Source organism: Ornithorhynchus anatinus, chromosome 14 (genome assembly GCF_004115215.2).
Source record: "Ornithorhynchus anatinus isolate Pmale09 chromosome 14, mOrnAna1.pri.v4, whole genome shotgun sequence".
NCBI classification, from domain to species: Eukaryota; Metazoa; Chordata; class Mammalia; order Monotremata; family Ornithorhynchidae; genus Ornithorhynchus; species Ornithorhynchus anatinus.
The window spans coordinates 17,639,479-17,657,919 of NC_041741.1; the positions used below are offsets into that span (position 1 = coordinate 17,639,479).

Here is an 18,441-nt window from a genome sequence, read left to right on the forward strand (position 1 = left end):
ACTCAAATTAGGCCCTTTAGGACACAAAGCAAATCATCATCAGTGGTATTGATTGAGCACTGACTGCAGAAAACTGTACTAAGCGCTTGGGAGAGTACTATGAAGTTGTTCCGTAGGGGTCCTACCGAAATCTTTCTCCAGTGGCCTTCCCTTATTAAATGTTTCCTCACACCCACCCGAACCCAAACGGTGTTCCTGATATCCCACCCAAAGATGTCCACCGGGTACAGAGGGCGTAGCACCATTGGTGACAATATATTGGTCATATAATTATAATAATCATGGTATTTGTTAAGCGCTTACTACGTGCCGAACCTAAGCACCGACAGATACGAGGTAATCGGGTTGTCCTATTTGGGGCTCCCATTCTTAATCCCCATTTTACAGATGAGGTAACTGAGGCCCAGAGAAGTGAAGTGGTTTGCCCGAGGTCACACGGCAGATAATGGCGGAGCCGGGATTGGAACCCGCGTCCTCTGACTCCAGCCCATGCTCTTGCCGCTAAGCCAGAGAACTGCGGGTTCTGAATCCGGGAGTTGAGCCGCTCACTGCGCCGAGCTCCGGATCGCCACGTGACGGCACCAACCTAGAAGTAACGGCCGCATCTGCCAAGGGCCGACCGTGGGCCGACCACCGGGCGTGGATGTGAGACGAGAGGTCGGACGCTGTTCCCTGCTCTCATGGGGCTCAGTCTAGGGGAGAAATCGGGAAACCAGAAGCGGCACCTCAGTAGGTCGAGGGCCTCTTGTCTTCTCCTACGGCAACTGGGATCCGGAAGGGCCAGCAGGCTGGGATATCCGCAGTGGCGGTCCTCTGAAGGACGGGAACCATGTCTAATTCTTTTCTTAATGGTATTCGTTAAGTGCTTACTATGTGCCAGGTAGCATTTTAAGCGCTGTTGGTGAGGACGACTTAATCAGGCTGGACACAGACCATGTTCCACACGGGGCTCACGGTCTCAGTCCCCGTTTAATAGAGGAGTGCCAAATTCTCTCAGTGCCAAATTCGGACAGACCGTCACCACCCCAAAATTTGACTCATATTTGTCTCACATTTGGGTCAGCTCTAGCTGGTGAGCCCTAGGTTTCTGACTCTCATTCTAACCACGCAAGTCAGCAGGGGGGATTGGAGAGTTTCTGCTCCTATTTTATGACTGAAATAGGTAATAATGATAATAAAAATCCTATTTGGTAAGCGCTTGACGCTATACAAAGCGCTGGGGTAGATAGAAGATAATCAGGTCCCAAATGGGGCTCACAGTCTAAGTAGGAGGGAGAAGAGGTATTGAACCCCCGATTTGCCGATGAGGGAACTGAGGTTTAAAGAAGTATTTTGCCTAAGGTCACAGAGCAAGGAAGTGGCAGAGCTTGTGGGACTAGAACCCAGGACCTCTGAGTCCCAGACCTGGGCTCTTTCCACTAGGTCCATCGGTTGCTCCTAGGTAGTTCTAGCTTAGTAGTCGAAAGATGTCCTGGTTAAGAGGTGGAGGCGTGAATCATTTACTCTGAGCGGATTTATCTCATTCTCCATGAAGCCCTCGAAAATACACTCACCCACAGGTCAGATGAGAAAAAAGGAGTCCTTCGGTTGGGTCTGATCGTTTGCTGTGCGAATTATTGTCAACTCTAGGGCGTTCCCAGTGTATGGATCCGAAAGCTGGACAGTGAAGAAACAGGATAGGAAGAACATCGATTCTTTTGAAATGTGGTGTTGGAGAAGGCTTTCGAGAATGCCGTGGACGGCCTGAAAAACAAACCAATGGATTTTGGAGCAAATTAAACCAAGTGGTCTTTGGAAGGCCAAATGACATAGATTAGCATATTTGGGACAGAATCAGGAGGACTGAGTCTCTGGAGAAGGCACTGATGCTAGGAAAAGTCCAGGGGAAGCGAGGAAGAGGCAAACCGACAGCTAGACGGATAGAGACCATAACGATAATGGAAGAACCATTAGAAAGTTGGCGGATTATGGCAGAGGACAGGACGTTCTGGAGAAAGTATATCTATGGAGTCGCTATGAATCAGAAACGACTCGACGGCACTTAATGGTAATGATATTAATAAACCAGAGAAAATGGATTTAAAGCTGGTTGCTCTCTCTCCCCCTTAGTCCGTGAACCCCGTGTGGGACAGGGACCGTGTCCAACCTGATTAGCTTGTATCTACCCCAGTGCTTAGAACGGTGCTTGACCCATAGTAAGCACTTTACAGATACCATCATCCTTATTATTATTAACAGATACCACTTTTTTTTTTTTTTGCCGTGGGTGTTCTCTAGTCTGTAAGGTCACTGCGGGCAGGGGGACGTGTCTACCAACCCTGTTGTATTCTCCCACCTGCTTGTTCAGTGCTCTGCGCACAGTAAGCGCTCAGTCAATACCACTGACTGTTGTCAATACAGTCGATGCTCTGGCAGAGACGTTCAGCTCTTCCTCCCGTTCTGGCTGGTTAGAGCAGCACCGCTCACGAAGCTTGGAGTCAGCGCTTTCCTCCAGCCTCCTGGAAGCCTCCGACTTACCTCGGCCGAGGCTATCAAATCTCACCCCAATCACTCATCTACGCCAGGCGGGGAAATGCAATCTCAGCCAGTCCTTCCCTCCAGATGAATGTACAGTGAGGTTATCCAACGCGTGTGTGTGTCTCTCTCTCTGATTCACTTTCTAGGGATGTCAGCATATGTGGAGTCTCCCCGTGGCCCATTTCTATGACAGCGTATTCCATTTCCGTGTCGCTGCCCCGGTAAGCTTTTTCTTAGGGGAAAAAAAAAAAGGAAAGTAGACTGAAAGAAAGATGACATTTCAGCAGCGGTGAGTGTCTGTAGGAACTAACTCTCTCTCGCTTTCTCCCCGCACCCTCCTCCTCTCTTCGACAGGATATTGCAGACTGCTCATCAGACCCTAACCATGCTGGGATAATCTTCACGGATTACTACCTCTACTTCTATCGGCAGTGCGGCTGAGTTCTGGAGTTCAGCTGGATCACAAAGGAACACCACCACATGTGCTGCTAAAAGGAGCCTGCATCCGTCACCCGCTAGTTGTTCACTTCTTCAAATTTGCTCCTTGAAGAATTCCTCCTGCACTCTGCCTCGGCTGGTTTAAAAGAGAATGAAGAAAACGAAGGATTTTCTGGGTTCAAACCGCCACGGACTTCGCGCATTCAATAGTGACTCGTGAGAAGTCGGTCAGAGTGTGGGATTTGGAAATGTCACCTATTTAATAAAACCCCAAGGATGCGGCTAACGTTTGCTCGAAATGAATGTGCTTCCCGACTGTACCGGAAAAAAAAAAAAAGAGATGTTATTTCTGATGAGAAAATGCCTTCCCATTTAGCGTTATCTCCCTAGGGATAATCTGTGACCCAGGAGGGGTTTTCGCTCTGAAAAGAGGAATCCGAGCGAGCCGAATGAGTCGGTTTTCAGATTGAACTGTTGCTGTTTGTTTTGGATGTGCGCTGCCTTCAGAGGTACACTAGAGTGCAGGATTTAGCTTGTTAGAGAAACGGGTTTTGGAGAATTATTTACATCTCTGGTTGGTAATACCATGTCCGGTGCTCGCTAATCTCTCAAGGAGTGAGAGTGAGGATGTGATCAACTTGTAAGGAAGAGTCGCCGCCACGTCTTTTGGAGGAAAAATGTGCCTATAAAGTTCCCTCCTTTGGCAGTATCCCTGTTAGAATCGACTATGATTCTTTGGGATTGGTTCTTTACAGCTATATTGGGTGCGTAGAACAGTGCTTGGCACAGAGTAAGCGCTTAACAGATACCATCGTTACTATTAGGACCATTTGAAACTCTACTCACATTGCTGTAGAAAACACTGCGTGATTCTCAACCGAGTGGTTTCAAAGAAATAATTGAGAACGCACAAAAGCGCAGTAGTTGAGGATTTCTAAAAAGCCACAGTGGCCATCTAACAGCCTCAGATCAGAGCAATTTTGCTTGAGAGAAGATTATCCTAGAAGGTAGGATGGCTTGGTGGAAAGAGCCCGGGCTCGGGAGTCAGAGATCGTGGGTTCTGATCCCGGCTCTGCCACTCGTCAGCTGTGTGACTCTGGGCAAGTCACTTAACTTCTCTGTGCCTCAGTTACCTCATCTGTAAAATGGGGATGATGACTGTGAGCCCCACGTGGGACAACTTGATTACCTTGTTTCTCCCCCAGGGCTGAGAACAGTGCTTGGCGCATGGAAAGCACTTAAATACCATTATTATTATTATTCTATATTATATCATAATAATATATATTTGATATGTTTGTGGTATTTGTTAAGACTTGCCATGTGCCAAGAACTGTACGAAGCACTGGTGTGGAGTCAAGCAAATCGGGTTGGACACACTCCCAGTCTCCCAAGGGACTGTTTTCCAAATGAGGTAATTTTTTCCAAATGAGGTAACTAAGCGCCCAGAGAAGTGAAGTGACTTGCCCAAGGTCACACAGCAGACAGGTGGCGGAGCCGGGATTGGAACCCACGTCCTTCTAACTCCCGGGCCGGTGCTCTGTCCACTAGGCCACTGTTAGCCGATGTGAAAAGGGTGCACACGTGGAGTGTTCCTGCAGTCACCAGCCAGAAAACCAGACCTTAACGTTGCCGGTATTGCTGGTCTTGGGGGTTGCAGACCACCCCCCCGCCCAGCCTTGGGCCCCACGGGATGGGGGGGTGGGGGATCACTGTCTCTTGCAGGTCTAAAGCATGGTGCAGTTGATAGAGCCCAGGCCTGGGAGTCAGAATGTCACGGGTTCTACTCCCGGCTCCGCCACTTGTCTGCTGTGTGACCTTGAGCAGGTCACTTCACTTTTCTGGGTCTCAGTTCCCTCCTCTGTAAAATGGGGATTGAGACTGTGAGTCCCACGTGGGACAGGGACTCTGCCCAATCCGATTATCTTATATCCACCCCAGTGGTCAGTACGGTGCACGGCACATAGTAAGCACTTAATTATTATTATTATTATCTATAAAGGGCTGCTGCCTCTGCCTTTCCAATGGCAAAAGAATTTCCATACTCGCGATGTCCGCTGTTCATACCCTTCCTTATGCCTAGAACACCCTCTTCTTTCACAGCCAACAGACCGCTGGCCTCCTATCTTCAGTGCCCTTCTAAAAATCATGTCTCCTTCAGGAGGCCCTCCCTGATTAAGTGAAGTGACTTGCCCAAGGTCACACTTGCCCTGATAAATCTCTCTCGTCCTCCTTCTCCATTTCCCCCCTTGCTGCTATTTCAGCGTTTCCGTCTTTCCTAAGCGGTTGAATACTCATTCTCCGACCTTGGATTTAAGGACATATCATTATACTCTACTGTTTCTCCCCACCTATAAATTTATTTTAATATATATCTCCCCTCCTTGATTGTAAGATCATCGATGGCAGGGATGAGGCTGTTGATCCTCACCAGTGATATTTATTGAGCGTTTACTATGTGCAGAGCACTGTTCTAAGCACTTGGGAGAGCACAATGCAACAATAAACAAACCCATTACCTGCCCACAACGATCTTATAGTCTAAAGGGGGAGATATGCCTGTTATTTCTATTGTGCCCTTACAAGTGTTTAACATAGTACTATTGACTGAGATATCTGCTTTAGGTAGCGGTAGAAAGGGAGAAGGAGGAAGTGATGAATGCGTTTTCAGTTCTTATTTTCGCAAAATCCACGTTAGCGGAGTCCCAGGGAACGAGGGTTTACTATACTAAATTTTTGTCACCCCACAAATTTTGTGATAAACTAACCAACCTCTAAAAATTGCTTCTATGAGACTTGGAAAACTGATGGCCATTTCAAGTCATTCTTCAAATCCTGGATACCCAGGGTACGTGGCGACATGATTTATTGAAGGACATTCAGCGGTAATTTAGAAACGAAGGACTGGGTGTAAATATATTGCATCTCCCCTTACCAGTCAGTCTTTTCTATTTTCCTAAAAATTTAACAACTCAGCTAAGAGTGGTAAAAAATCAACTCTAAAGAGCACTTTAGTAAATGCCTCATTTAGTTGTCCAAGAGTTTTGGCGTAATGCCTTTCGAGGACGTGTCATTGGTTTTTAGTGTCCGATTCTAAGGCATCTGTGAGCTATTAAAAGCGATCCACCAATTTAAAATCTAGATCATTTCACCGGTGTTATTTGAAAGGTTAAGGATGCCTCCCCTTCACCAACGATCATCTTGCGATTCGTCCCTTGCGTGCCCGGTAATTCTGCTCAAGAATGATAGACGCGTACTTTAAGGAGAAAAGAAAATCTGGGCTGAAGATTCCATCTGAACGTCTGTTTTTTCCTTAAAAACAAATTTAGACGTCGATAACATTTTTCAAAAGTATTTATTTCTTACCATAAAACCGGGCCGCGGGTGAAATTCTCCCGTCCATTTTGACCGACTATTTTGATCTCCGTTATCACGTGAATCAAAGGAAGGTTGTTCTTGGAAGGAGATAAAAATAAAGGACGAAAGGAAGAGCTTCGGTGAGTGAAGCGAAGCTTCCTGGCCAGCGATCCAGATTCAAACCTCCAAGCGGGGGGAACGACTACATACTCAGAATGCCCCGGATAAACCGATTGTTCTCGATAAAAAGCAGCGTGGCCTAGCGGAAAGAGCCCAGGCCTGGGGTTCAGAGGACCTGGGTTCTACTCTCAGCTCTGCCACTTGTCTGCTGTGTGACCCGGGACAAGCCACTCAGCTTCTCTGTGCCTCAGTGAACTTCCAACTTCTCTAGATCTTCTAACTTCTCTAGGCCGTTGTGGGCAGGAAGTGTGTCTGTTGTTGTATTGTAGTTTCCCGAGGGCTTAGTACAGTAAGCGCTCAATAAATACGATGGAATGAATGAACACGCCTCTCTCTGTTCAGTAACTGAACACAAATCAGTCGGGGGTAAGGACGCAATGAGGCCTAATGGACAGAGCATGGGCCTGGGAGTCGGGGGACCTGGGTTCTAATTCCGGCCCTGCCATGTATCTGCTGGGTGACCTTGGGCAAGTCACTTCACTTCTCGCTGCCTCAGAACCGTCATCTGCAAAATGGGGATTCAATCCCTGCTCTCCCTCCTATCTAGACTGCAAACCTCATGTGGGGCTTGGTTATCTTATATCTACCCCAGAGCTTAGTACAGTGTTTGACGCGTAGTAAGCGCTTAACAAATACCACTATTATTTTTACTTATTGAGTCCCTACTGAGTGCAGAGCACTGTTCTAAGCACTTGAGAGAGTACAATATAATCACAATTAATTAATTTCTGATATCCAACTAAACCCATCTCCAAAACAAACCCTTTTTTTCTTGTTCACGGACTGTGACTAGGGATCAGTGCCAACCTCGTAAAGAGCCCCTTTCTAGGAATCAGGAGGCCATGGGTTCTAATCACGACTCCGCCACTTGTCTGCTGTGTGGCCTTGGGCAAGTCACTTCACTGTGCCTCAGCTGCCTCATCTGTAAAATAAGGATGAGACTGTGAGTCCCACTTGGGACAGGAACTGTGTCTAACCCAGTTTACTTCGCCCCAGTGCTTAGTACAGCGCCTGGCACATAGCACTTAAATCTAACACTTAGTACAGTATAAGGCACATAGTAACCGCTTAACAAATACCGTTGTTATTATTATCCCCCTCTCTCGTCTCCAAAGTAAAAGGTCTCAATTCTTTTCATCCTTGCTCAGGAAGCCTGCAACTTTCTCGATTCATAACCTACCAGAAACCTAAAACCGTGGCTAGAACACTCTTCAGCAGCATGTCTAATAATTTTATTGCGAGTAGGAAACATGTCTATTGTACTGCACTCTTCCAGGTGCTTTCTACAGTGCTCTGCCCGTAGTGGACATTCAATAAATACCACCGATGAAGACGATGATGCTGATTAGACGTCCTGCGTGCTGACCCAGCACGAGTGCAAGCTCAGCAAGTCCTCCCAGCACCTCTAGTGTTATTTTGTTTTCTTGGAGGACGTTGGCTTCACGCCTGAGTCGTACAGTGGCTCCCAGAGCCTCTTCCAGTTACCGCCCCATCTCCCTCCTACCATTCTTTGCCAAACTCCGGGAGCGAAGTGTCTAAACCCGCTGCCCCCCCTTCCTCTCCTCAGTAGTCTTCTTGACCTCCTCCAATCTGGCTTCCGCTCCCTTCACTCCACGGAAACCGACCTCTCCAAGAGCACTGATGACCTCTCCCTTGCCATATCCAATGGCCGGTTCCCCAACCCGCTCCTCCTCCACCTCTCAACTGTCTTGACCCTGTGGATTAGTAATAATTACGGTATTTGCTAAGAGCTTACTCTGTGCCAGCCACTGTACTGAGCTCCGGGATGGATACAAGCCACTTGGGTTGACAAGTGATGCTACTGATGCTTGTCTACTTTTTTGTTTTGTTGTCTGTCTCCCCCTTCTAGACTGTGAGCCCGTTGTTGGGAAGGGATTGTCTCTGTCTGTTGCCTAATTGTACTTTCCGTGCACTAGGTACAGTGCGCTGCACACAGTAAGCGGTTAATAAATGCGATCGAATGAATGGACGAAGTGAAGTGACTTGCCCAAGCCCATACAGCAGACAAGTGGCAGATCTGGGATTAGAACCCATGACCTTCTGATTTCCAGGCCCGTGCTCTATCCACTATGCCGTGTTGCTACCTGCTTCTCTTAGAAACATTATCCGACCTTGGCTTCACCGACACTGGCTTCTCTTGGTTCCCGGTCTAGCTCTCCGGAGGCTCCTTCTCAGTCCCCTTCGCAGGCTCCTCCTTTGCCTTTTTTTCCCCCAGACGGTATTTGTTAAGCGCTTACTATGTGCCAGGCACTGCACTAAATCCTGGGGTAAGTACAAGATGATCGGGTTCTGCAACCTCCCACCCTCTAATTGCGGACGTCTCTCAAGGCTCAATTTTGGGTCCCCTTCTATTCTCCATCTCCACCCAGTCCCTTGGAGAACTCGTTTACTCCCTTGACTTCAACTACCAACCCTACACAGATGATTCCCAAATCTCCATCTCCATCCCTGGAGTCTCTCCTCCTCTATAGTCTTGCATTTCCTCCTGCCTTCAGGACATCTCTACTTGGATGTCCCACGGATACCTCCAACGTAACATGTCCGGAACGGAACTCCTCATCTTCCCACCCAAACCCTGTCTTTTGCCATCTTTCCTATTACCGGAAACCCCACCACTATCCTCCCCGTTTCACAAGCCCGTCTCCGTGGCATTGTCCTCTACTCATCTCCCTCATTCAACCCACATATTCCATCTGTCACCGCATCCCGGCGGTTCTACCTTCACAACGTCACTAAAGTCTGCCCTTTCCTCTCCATCCAAACTACTGGCACGTTAATCCAAGCATTTATCCTATTCTGCCTCGACTACTGCATCACCTTCCTCGCTGACCTCCCCGCCTCCTGCCTCTGCCCAGTCCAGTCCTTAGTTCTCTCTGCTGCTTGGATCATCTTCCTAAATAAATGTTCGGGCCGGTTTCCGCACTCCTCGAGAACCTCCGGGGGTTGCCCAGCCACCTCCACGTCAAACAGAAACTCCTTTTATTGGCCTCAGAACACTCCAATCAGCTCTCCACCCCCTATCTTCCCTTACAGATTTCCTACTACAACCCAGGCCACCCATGTCACTCTTGTAACACCAACCTTACCCACCGTAGCTCGATCTCATCAATCTCACCGCTAATCCCTTGCATCATCCTCCCTCTGGCCTGGAACTCCCTCCCCCTTCCAATATGACAGACCATCACTCTCCCCACCTTCAAAGCCTTATCAAAATCGCGTCTCCCTCCACGAGGCCTTCCCCTATCAAGCCCGGCTTCCTCTTCCTTCTGCATCACCTCTGCATTCTGATCTGTACGCTTAAAGCCCTTGAGATGGACCCCACTCACAGCCCCACGGCACCGAAGTACCTCTCTGTAATTCATTTTTATGTCTGTCTCCTCCTCTAGACCGTAAGCTCCCTGTGGGCAGGAACAAATCTACCAACTTTTTTTGTTTTGCCCTCTACCAAGTACCTCGCCCAGTCCTCTGCACACAGTAAGTGCTCAATAAATACGATTGAATGAATGACCGTGTCCATCTTCCAGGTGAGGAAGCAGCCCTAGAGAAGCTCATCCTATTTTTTAATGGTATTTGTAAAGTGCCAGGCCCTTTACTAAGAGCTGAGGTAGATGCAAGATAAACAGGTTGGACACGGTCCACGTCCCGTCGGGGGTTCACAGTCTTAATCCCCATTTTACAGGCGAGATAACTGAGGTCCAGAGAAGTTAAGTGACCTGCCCAAAGTCACACAGCAGACTTATGGCAGAGAACCAGGTCCATGCTCTTTCCACTAGGCCATGCTGCTTCCCTATTCCCCTCTCCCACTGCTACTTCAGGGCGTCCACCTTTCCCGAGCTCTCAAGTATTACTCTCCCTGGCCTCCTCCCTCATACCGCTTAGGTACAGTTCTTTAAAATGGGTTGCTTTACCCTGTCTGTAATTTATTCTGGGGTCCGGGCCTCCTCTAAGCTCTTCACGGACGGGGATCGTATCGTCTTCTTCCAAGCTCTAGGTAACAGTGCTCTGCATATGGTAGGGACTTAGAAAATACTCCTGGTTGACTGGTTAAGTGACTTGGCCTAGACCAGCGAGAGAGTCGATCGCGGGGCAGAGCACAGAATTCCAAGTGAACTGCGCGCCGTCAGACCTTCGGAAGATCGGACCACCAGATCATATGGCCGGTTTGTGTACTTATTCTCCCTTCGGAAGCGGCCCCCCTCTCAGGATCACATCTGGAGAGTTTCCAGTACTCTACCAGTGTTCGACCTCGGGAGGGAGAGTCAAGCAAAGGCCTACCCATTCCATTCCCAGTTGGGGGGAGTGGCTGGCGAGCGGCAGGCAATCTGCCACAAGTCAAAACTCACCCACGCAGGGCAGCAGCGGCAGGGGAGAGAGTGGAGGGCGGAGACTCGAGTTTACCGCCCGGAAGGAGGTGAAGGTAAGCCACTTCCGTATTTTTACCGAGAAAACTCTATGGATCCACTACCAGAACGATTGCAGTTGAAGGAGGGGCGCTCTGGGAGGGATGTGTCCTTAGAGTCGCTATGGGTCGGAGATGGCAGTATAAGACAAGAAAAGGAAGTGGTAAGCCCTTACGAATCACTGACCGTTACGAGGTATAAGGAACCTTCCAAGAGGAAATGCTGGTGAATGAAAACCTGTTGATTTTTATGGGGGGGTGTTTGGCTGTAGAAGCATTCATTCACTTCCATTTTTTAACGGTATTGGTTAAACTTCAGCTATACGCCAGGCGCTCCACTACGTACTGGGGTAGATAAAGATAATCAGTTTGGACACAGTCCCCGTCTCACGTGGGACACATGGTCTTTCCCCCTCTAGTCTGTAAACTCGTTAGGGGCAGGGAACGTGTCAGCTAATTCTGTTGTATTACTCTCCCCCCAGCTTTTAATACAGTGCTCTGCACCTAGTAAGCACTTAATGAATACACTGACTGGTTGATTGCTTAGCCCCCATTTTACAGATGAGGTTACCGAGGCCCAGAGAAGTTAAGGATTTGTCCGAGGTCACCCAGCAGACAAGTGGTGGAGCCAGGATCAGAACCTAGATCCTCTGCCTCCCAGGCCCGGGCTCTTTTCCCTAAGGACCTGTGCACTTAGACGTATTTCAGTGATTTGACATACCCTCTAATATGCCGCTGCAGTTGAAATTAAAGCACACCTAAGAGGAAACAATCCCCGGAGCGGCTCTTTTCGGAGAACTCTCTTTTGCGTCGGAGCTGCCTTGTCTTAGCCGAGAAGACCCGCTTTCAAATTCTCCTCTCACCTACGGCACCACCGTCTGTTTGGTGCCCATTCCTACTAATTGTGGATCGCCCCGCTGAAGGGATCGCTGAAGAGAATTCTTGGGTGACCATGGCGGGCCCTTTAGGAAATGAGAAAATCGCCAAGAAATGGAGCCCGGAAGCCCCGTTAAATGCTTCTGTGTTCGGACTGCCTCAGAGGGAGGGAAGGCCCTTTGTTTCAGGATGTGGTGACAGATGGAGCCGCCCGGTGGTGCCTGGCACTTTGCCAAATGCTACTGTACATGAGCTTTCCGTTCCGCTGCCTGTGCTGTAATGGCCCGGGGTTAGCTCTCTGAAGGTGGAAAAATATTCACTAGCGAGAGAATTGAACCGTTTTTCAGACAAGAACATTACCGCTGCCCCAGTGACCTGGAGGTCTTCATTTCTAGAAGACAAATTAATTGAAAATGAAGCTGTCAGACTTCCCTGAAGAACTCTCAATTTACAGATTTGATGAAAAATTTGCTGGGCAGGCTAAAGACCTGGAGGACTTATTTTTGCCAGGGCAGAAAGATGAGAGCATAGAGTGTTTACGCGATCGTGACCCTCCAAAGGTCACCTACTCTTTTCTGCCCCTCGGTAAGACCTTACTCAAATCCTTTTATAAAGTAGCTAACGTCTTCCTCTTTTAAAAAAATAAAATCCAGAGGGAGCTCCATAATCTTCCTCGGTGACTCATTCTAGTTTCTTCCATTCTGGTCAGTCAGTCGATGAATCGGTGGTGTTTATTGAATGCTCAGTGTGTGCAGAGCACTGTATTAAGTGGTTGGGAATGTATCTTCCAACAGATTTCCCTGCCCACCAGGAGCTTAGAGTCAACAGGGAGTAGGCGCTGGGCACAGCTGAGGTGATAGTGTGGTCTAGGACAGCTCTGGCCAGCAGGTACAGAGATCCTGCCCGGGTTCCTTGTAAGCTTGTTGTGGGCGGGGAATGTGTCTGTTGTTTATTGTACTCTCCCAAGCGCTTAGTACAGTGCTCTGCACACAGTAAGCACTCAATAAATACAATTGAACGAATACAGGGGAACAGGTCAAACGAGATGTCCCTCACTGACTCCTGCGGCGCTCTTATGGTATTTGTTAGGTATTTACTATGTATCAAGCACTGTTCTAAGCGTTGGGGTAGATACGAGTTAATCGGACTGAATAGCGTCTCTGTCCCACATGGGACTCACAATCTAAGTAGGAGGGAGGACCGGCAATGAATCCCCATTTAGAGGTGAGGTATCTGAGGCTCAGAGAACTCAAGTGACTTGCCCGAAGTCGCACAGCAGGAAAATGGCGGAACCGGAATTAGAAACCAGGTCCTCGGACTCCCAGGCCCCATGTTCTTTTCACCAGGCTACGCTGCCCCTCTGTAGATAACACTGGTCACGGGGTGGGCTGCTCAGAATGAGATATGAAAATGTTAAGAGTGAGCCATGGAAAACAATGTGTATGTAAAGCCTTGTCCTCCAAATGAACCAAGGACAACTGAACACAGTTGCTGTTTGCTAGGGCTGGGCTTTTTTTTCAAGCGATTAATTTTGCAGGTGGATGTATATTTGGTGGTGTCTCCCTTTATGGTTCTCTTTGGTTTGATTCTGGCGTAACTTGGGGGTGCGCAGAATTGCTATTGTTTTTGTCTGTCCGCCTCCCCCCATTAGACCGTAAGCCCGTCAGTGGGCAGGGACTGTCCCTATCTGCTGCCGATTTGTACACTCCGAGCGCTTAGTACAGTGCTCTGCACATAGTAAGCGCTCAATAAATACTATTGAATGAATGAATGAGGGCACAGGATTTCATCCGAGGAAATTTGTCTAAATGCACCGTTCGTTCATTCAATCATATGTAATGAGTGTTTACCGTGGGCCAGGCCCTGCACTAAATGCTTGGGAGAGTACAATGTAATAATAAGCAGACACGTCCCCTGCGCACGGCAAGTTTACAGACCAGAGGGCGAGAAGGGCGTCAATATAAATTAATACATTACCTATATGTACATAAGGGCTGTAGGGATGGGAGGGTGGATAATCATACTAATAATAATTATGGTATTTGTTAAGCTGCCAAGCACTGTTCTAAGCACTGGGGTAGATACAAGGTAATCAGGATATCCCACAAGGGGCTCACAGTCTTCATCCCCATTTTACAGATGAAGTACCTGAGGCACAGAGAAGTTAAGTGACTTGCCCAAGGTCACACAGCAGACAAGTGGCGGAGGTGGGATTAGAACCCACATCCCCTGATTCCCAAGCCTGTGCTCTTGCCACTGGATCGTGTTGCTTAAATCGTGGAAATCAAACAATGACCTGGCCATGAGTGTTATCTTAGTTCAAATAAATCGGCAAGAGTAAGCGGTCCTGTTGTCTGTGTAAGGATTGCTGTTAATTAGCTACCATTTTTTGAAGGTGCCTGTATGGGTGTTTAATCTCTTTGAAACCCTGAGAAGTAGCATGGCCTCCTTGAAAAAGCCCAGGCCTGGGAGTCAGAGGACCTGAGTTCCAACTTCTGTTCCTCCGCCAGTTTTCTGTGTGACCTTGGGCAAGTCATTTCATTTCTCTGTGCCTCACTTATCTCATCTGTAAAACGGAGATTGTGAGTCCTATGTGGTACAGTGACCGGGTCCATCCTGATCATCTTGTATCTAACCTAGGGCTGGAGGAGCAGCGTGGCTCAGTGGAAAGAGCACGGGCTGGGGAGTCAGAGATGGTGGGTTCAAAGCCCAGCTCTGCTGCTTGTCGGCTGTGGGACTTTGGACAAGTCACTTCACTTCTCTGTGCCTCAGTTATCTCATCTGTAAAATGGGCATTAAGACTGTGAACCCCAAGTGGGACAACCTGATCACCTTATATCCTCCCCAGCGCTTAAAATGGTGCTTTGCACATAGTAAGCGCTTAACAAATGCCATTATTATTATTATTATTATCTGGCACACAGTAAATGCTTAGCAAATATCTTTTTAAAAGAAAACACTGTCCTGGGCTAGTTGCTAATTCTCCTTTGTTATCATCAACATTAACATCATCATCATCAATAACTGCAAGCACAAAGTATTTTTTACTATCACGGGTGGTGGGAAAATTATCATGTAATTATTCAAGACACACTGTTCACGGGATACTCCATTTGGTCATCCTGTTCTTAAGGCCTCTAAAATAATAATAATAATAATAATAATGTTGGTATTTGTTAAGCACTTACTATGTGCAGAGCACTGTTCTAAGCGCTGGGGTAGATACAGGGTCATCAGGCTGTCCCACGTGAGGCTCACAGTTAATCCCCATTTTACAGATGAGGTAACTGAGGCACCGAGAAGTGAAGTGACTTGCCCACAGTCACACAGCTGACAGGTGGCGGAGCCGGGATTAGAACCCGTGACCTCTGACTCCTAAGCCCGGGCTCTTTCCACTGAGCCACGCTGCTTCAAGCCATGCCTACATGTAGTCTGAGGGTCTCACTTTGTTGCGAGACTAAACGAATCTTTCATTTAGTCATTCAGTCATTCAGCTCATCTCAGAAAAGCCTTTTGGTTTAAATGATGGTTGCTTCACTGGGGTGGGGGGGAGGGCAATTTTTAACCAATTGAGATTTTCAATGCCCAGAGGATTTTGGGTAAAGAAAATTCCAGAGAGGACCCGGAAGTGCTGTGAGAACCGTCCAAAGAGCGGAGACTCACCAGAAGGTGGTTAAGGCCTATAAACAAGCAAGCTCTCCATTGCTAATACAACAGGCAGTGGCTGTTTGATTGTAAGCGAAGATATCCAGCACGGTACAGAGAGAGGATTGAAAACAGAATCCACGCTGGAGGGCGAGGAAAGGATCCTATTTCAATACGGAACAGCTCGTAGCACTTAAATTCGTAAAATATCTCCAGACTCGGGAGCAGCTTCGCAGTCAATTTGGTTGGTTCCTGAGGGTGATTTCAGTCCAAGAGAGGGTTGCCCACAACCCTTCAATCTAAGCAGGGCAGGGATTTGCAGGTGCCTTAATAGTGTTAATAATAATGTTGAAATCCACCTGAGCCTGGAAAGTGTGAATATAATTCGGCAATCGAGAGATTTCAAGGCTAGGATTTAACAGACAAGATGGTGGAAAGACGCAGGTGAAATGCAGCCGCAGACGAGAGGAGTCAGCAGAAGGTAGGCTGGGAAAGTTCAGAACACCTCGAAGAAGAAGCGAAAATAAGGTAAGGTCCGCAGAGATCGCAAAGATAGCCAGTGCAGAAGTGAAACTATCTTTCCATTCCATCAAGTGGAAGATGTTATCGGCAGGCAGAAATCCTCTCAGCCACTAGGTATGATAATCTCACTGTCAATAGTTAGCTTTAAACGCTGAAGGAATAGATAGTTATACTGTTTGTAGTGCCTCAAGACCTCTAGGAAGTCATAAAAAACATCAGATAAAATTGACAAACCATCGCAGCAATACACTTGAGCGATTTGCAGTGAACCAGCAATAAGATATTCGCTAATTTAGAAAGACGACGGTGGTGACGGGAAATAGAGAAATGATTATTTCACAATAAAAAATAATGCACCCGGTTCTTCTAAACGATAGGGTTGCAAAACCCTCAGGTTGTCCAACACTGGGAGAATTAATACATTTTTGCGTGTGTGGCCCGGGGTCCAAACAAGCTCGAGTTGATAGAAGAAAGTTTCCCATTTCCTTAGCGCTTTCTAGCCAAAATATGTAGTGAAAACTTGTGTTATTGCAGAATCGAGCCTATGAAATGAAATTAAAGATGCACGAGAAAATAGTATATCATGATGGATTTAGAATAGGTAAAAAAATTCAACCTTCCTCACTACCATCTTGTAGACTGTAAGCTTCTTGTTGACAGTGATCATGTCTACCAATTTTTCATATTATGCTTTCCCGTGTATTTAGTCAGGGTTTTGCACACAGTATTCATTCAATAAATACCTCTCATGGATTGATATAGTCTCCCCTGCTAAACTGTAAGCTTCTTGAAGGCGGGGTAGTGTAGCCTACTCTCCCACGTGCAGAGTTCAGTTCGCTGCCAACAGTAAACGCTTACTAAATTCTACCGATCGATTGATTCATCATATGAATAATCACCTCATACTCCAAAATTACTTCCCACTGTGGATTCTTATAATATTCCACTGTGACCATAAATTGCTTTACTTATTGCTAAGGGAAAGAGTGTGCAGTTTTAGGAGGCAAGCTGGTTGAATTTGGGGGTCATTTATTAGAAACATTCATTCATTTAAACGCATTTATTGAGGGCTTACTGTGGGCAGAACACTATATTAAGCGTTTGGGAGAGCGCGATACAACAGTAGACAGACACGTTCCCTGCCCGCATGAGCTTTCAGTCTTGGGGGGGGGGGGGGCGGACATTAATATAAATAAATAAATGACAGATACGTACATACGTGGTGTCGGGCTGGGATGGGGGAAGAACAAAGGGAGCAGGTCAGGGTGACAAAGAAGGGAGTAGGAGAAGAGGAAGTCATGGAAGGCCTCTTGGAGGAGATGTACCTTCAATAAGGATTTGAAGTGGGGGAGACTAATTATTTGTCGTATTTGTTGAGGGATGGCGTTCCAGGCCAGAAGAAGGATGTGGGCCAGGGGTCTGTGGCGAGAGAGACGAGACTGAGGCACAGTGAGAAGATTAGCATTAGAAGCACCGTGACCTGGTGGAAAGAGCATGGGCCTGAGAGTCAGAGGACCTGGGTTCTAATCCTCGCTCTGCCTCTTGTTTGCTGGGTGACCTTGGCCAAGTCACTTTACTTTCTGTGCCTCAGTTACCTCATCTGTAAAATGGGGATTGAGACCGTGAGCCCCATGTGGGACAGGGACTGTGTCCAACCCAATTTGCTTGTGTCCCCCCCCAGCTCTTAGTACACGTAGTAAAAGCCTAACAATACTATTGTTATCATTATTCTTTGCCAACAGAAGGAAATAGGCATGTTGAATTTATATAAGTATATGTGGGCACACACTCAATTAGAGATGGCATTTATTGAGTGCTTACTACGTTCCAAGCATTGAGATATAGATACAACTTAATCATATCCAATACAGTTTGAGAAGCAGCGTGGCTCAGTGGAAAGAGCACGGGCTTTGGAGTCAGAGCTCATGAGTTCGAATCCCGGCTCGGCCACTTGTCAGTTGTGTGACTTTAGGCAAGTCACTTAACTTCTCGGTGCCTCAGTTACCTCATCTGTAAAATGGGGATTAAGACCGTGAGCCCCACGAGGGACAACCTGCATCCCCCGTGTCTACCCCAGGGCTTAGAGCGGTGCTCGGCACATAGTAAGCGCTTAACAGATACCAACATTGTTATTATTATTATTCCTGCCCCACATGGGGTTCACGGTCCAGGAGGGCAGAATAACATTTTAACCCCATTTACATCTGTGGAAACTGGGGCACAGAGAAGTTAAAGTGGTTTGCCTAAGGATACCCAGCAGACAGGTGAGGGACCCAGGACTAGAACCTATGTCTCTTGATTCCCAAGTCCATGGTTCTTTCCTCTCATCCATGCTGATCAACTCCATAGCATCTGATCCACATCATAGTATCATCTTGAAAAACAATGGTCAGCTCTCTCTCTTCCTTCCTCTCTATCTTTATATAGTCACATACACCACCTAGGTCTAAGACTATGACAGAAATACTGTAAGCCCCTCAAAGGGC

The 18,441-nt window shown here is 47.4% G+C and overlaps 1 protein-coding gene across 1 annotated transcript in view; it reads left to right on the top strand.

The window, feature by feature from the left end:
* Positions 1-3,314, top strand: part of MYRFL (myelin regulatory factor like) — a 56,558-nt gene extending 53,244 nt beyond the window's left edge. The window contains exons 23-24 of the mRNA XM_039914117.1: positions 2,664-2,738; positions 2,872-3,314. Of these exons, the coding sequence (XP_039770051.1) occupies positions 2,664-2,738; positions 2,872-2,958 (162 nt within the window). The 3' untranslated portion in view covers positions 2,959-3,314. The remainder of the gene's footprint in view (positions 1-2,663; positions 2,739-2,871) is intronic.
* Positions 3,315-18,441: the final 15,127 nt, after the last annotated feature.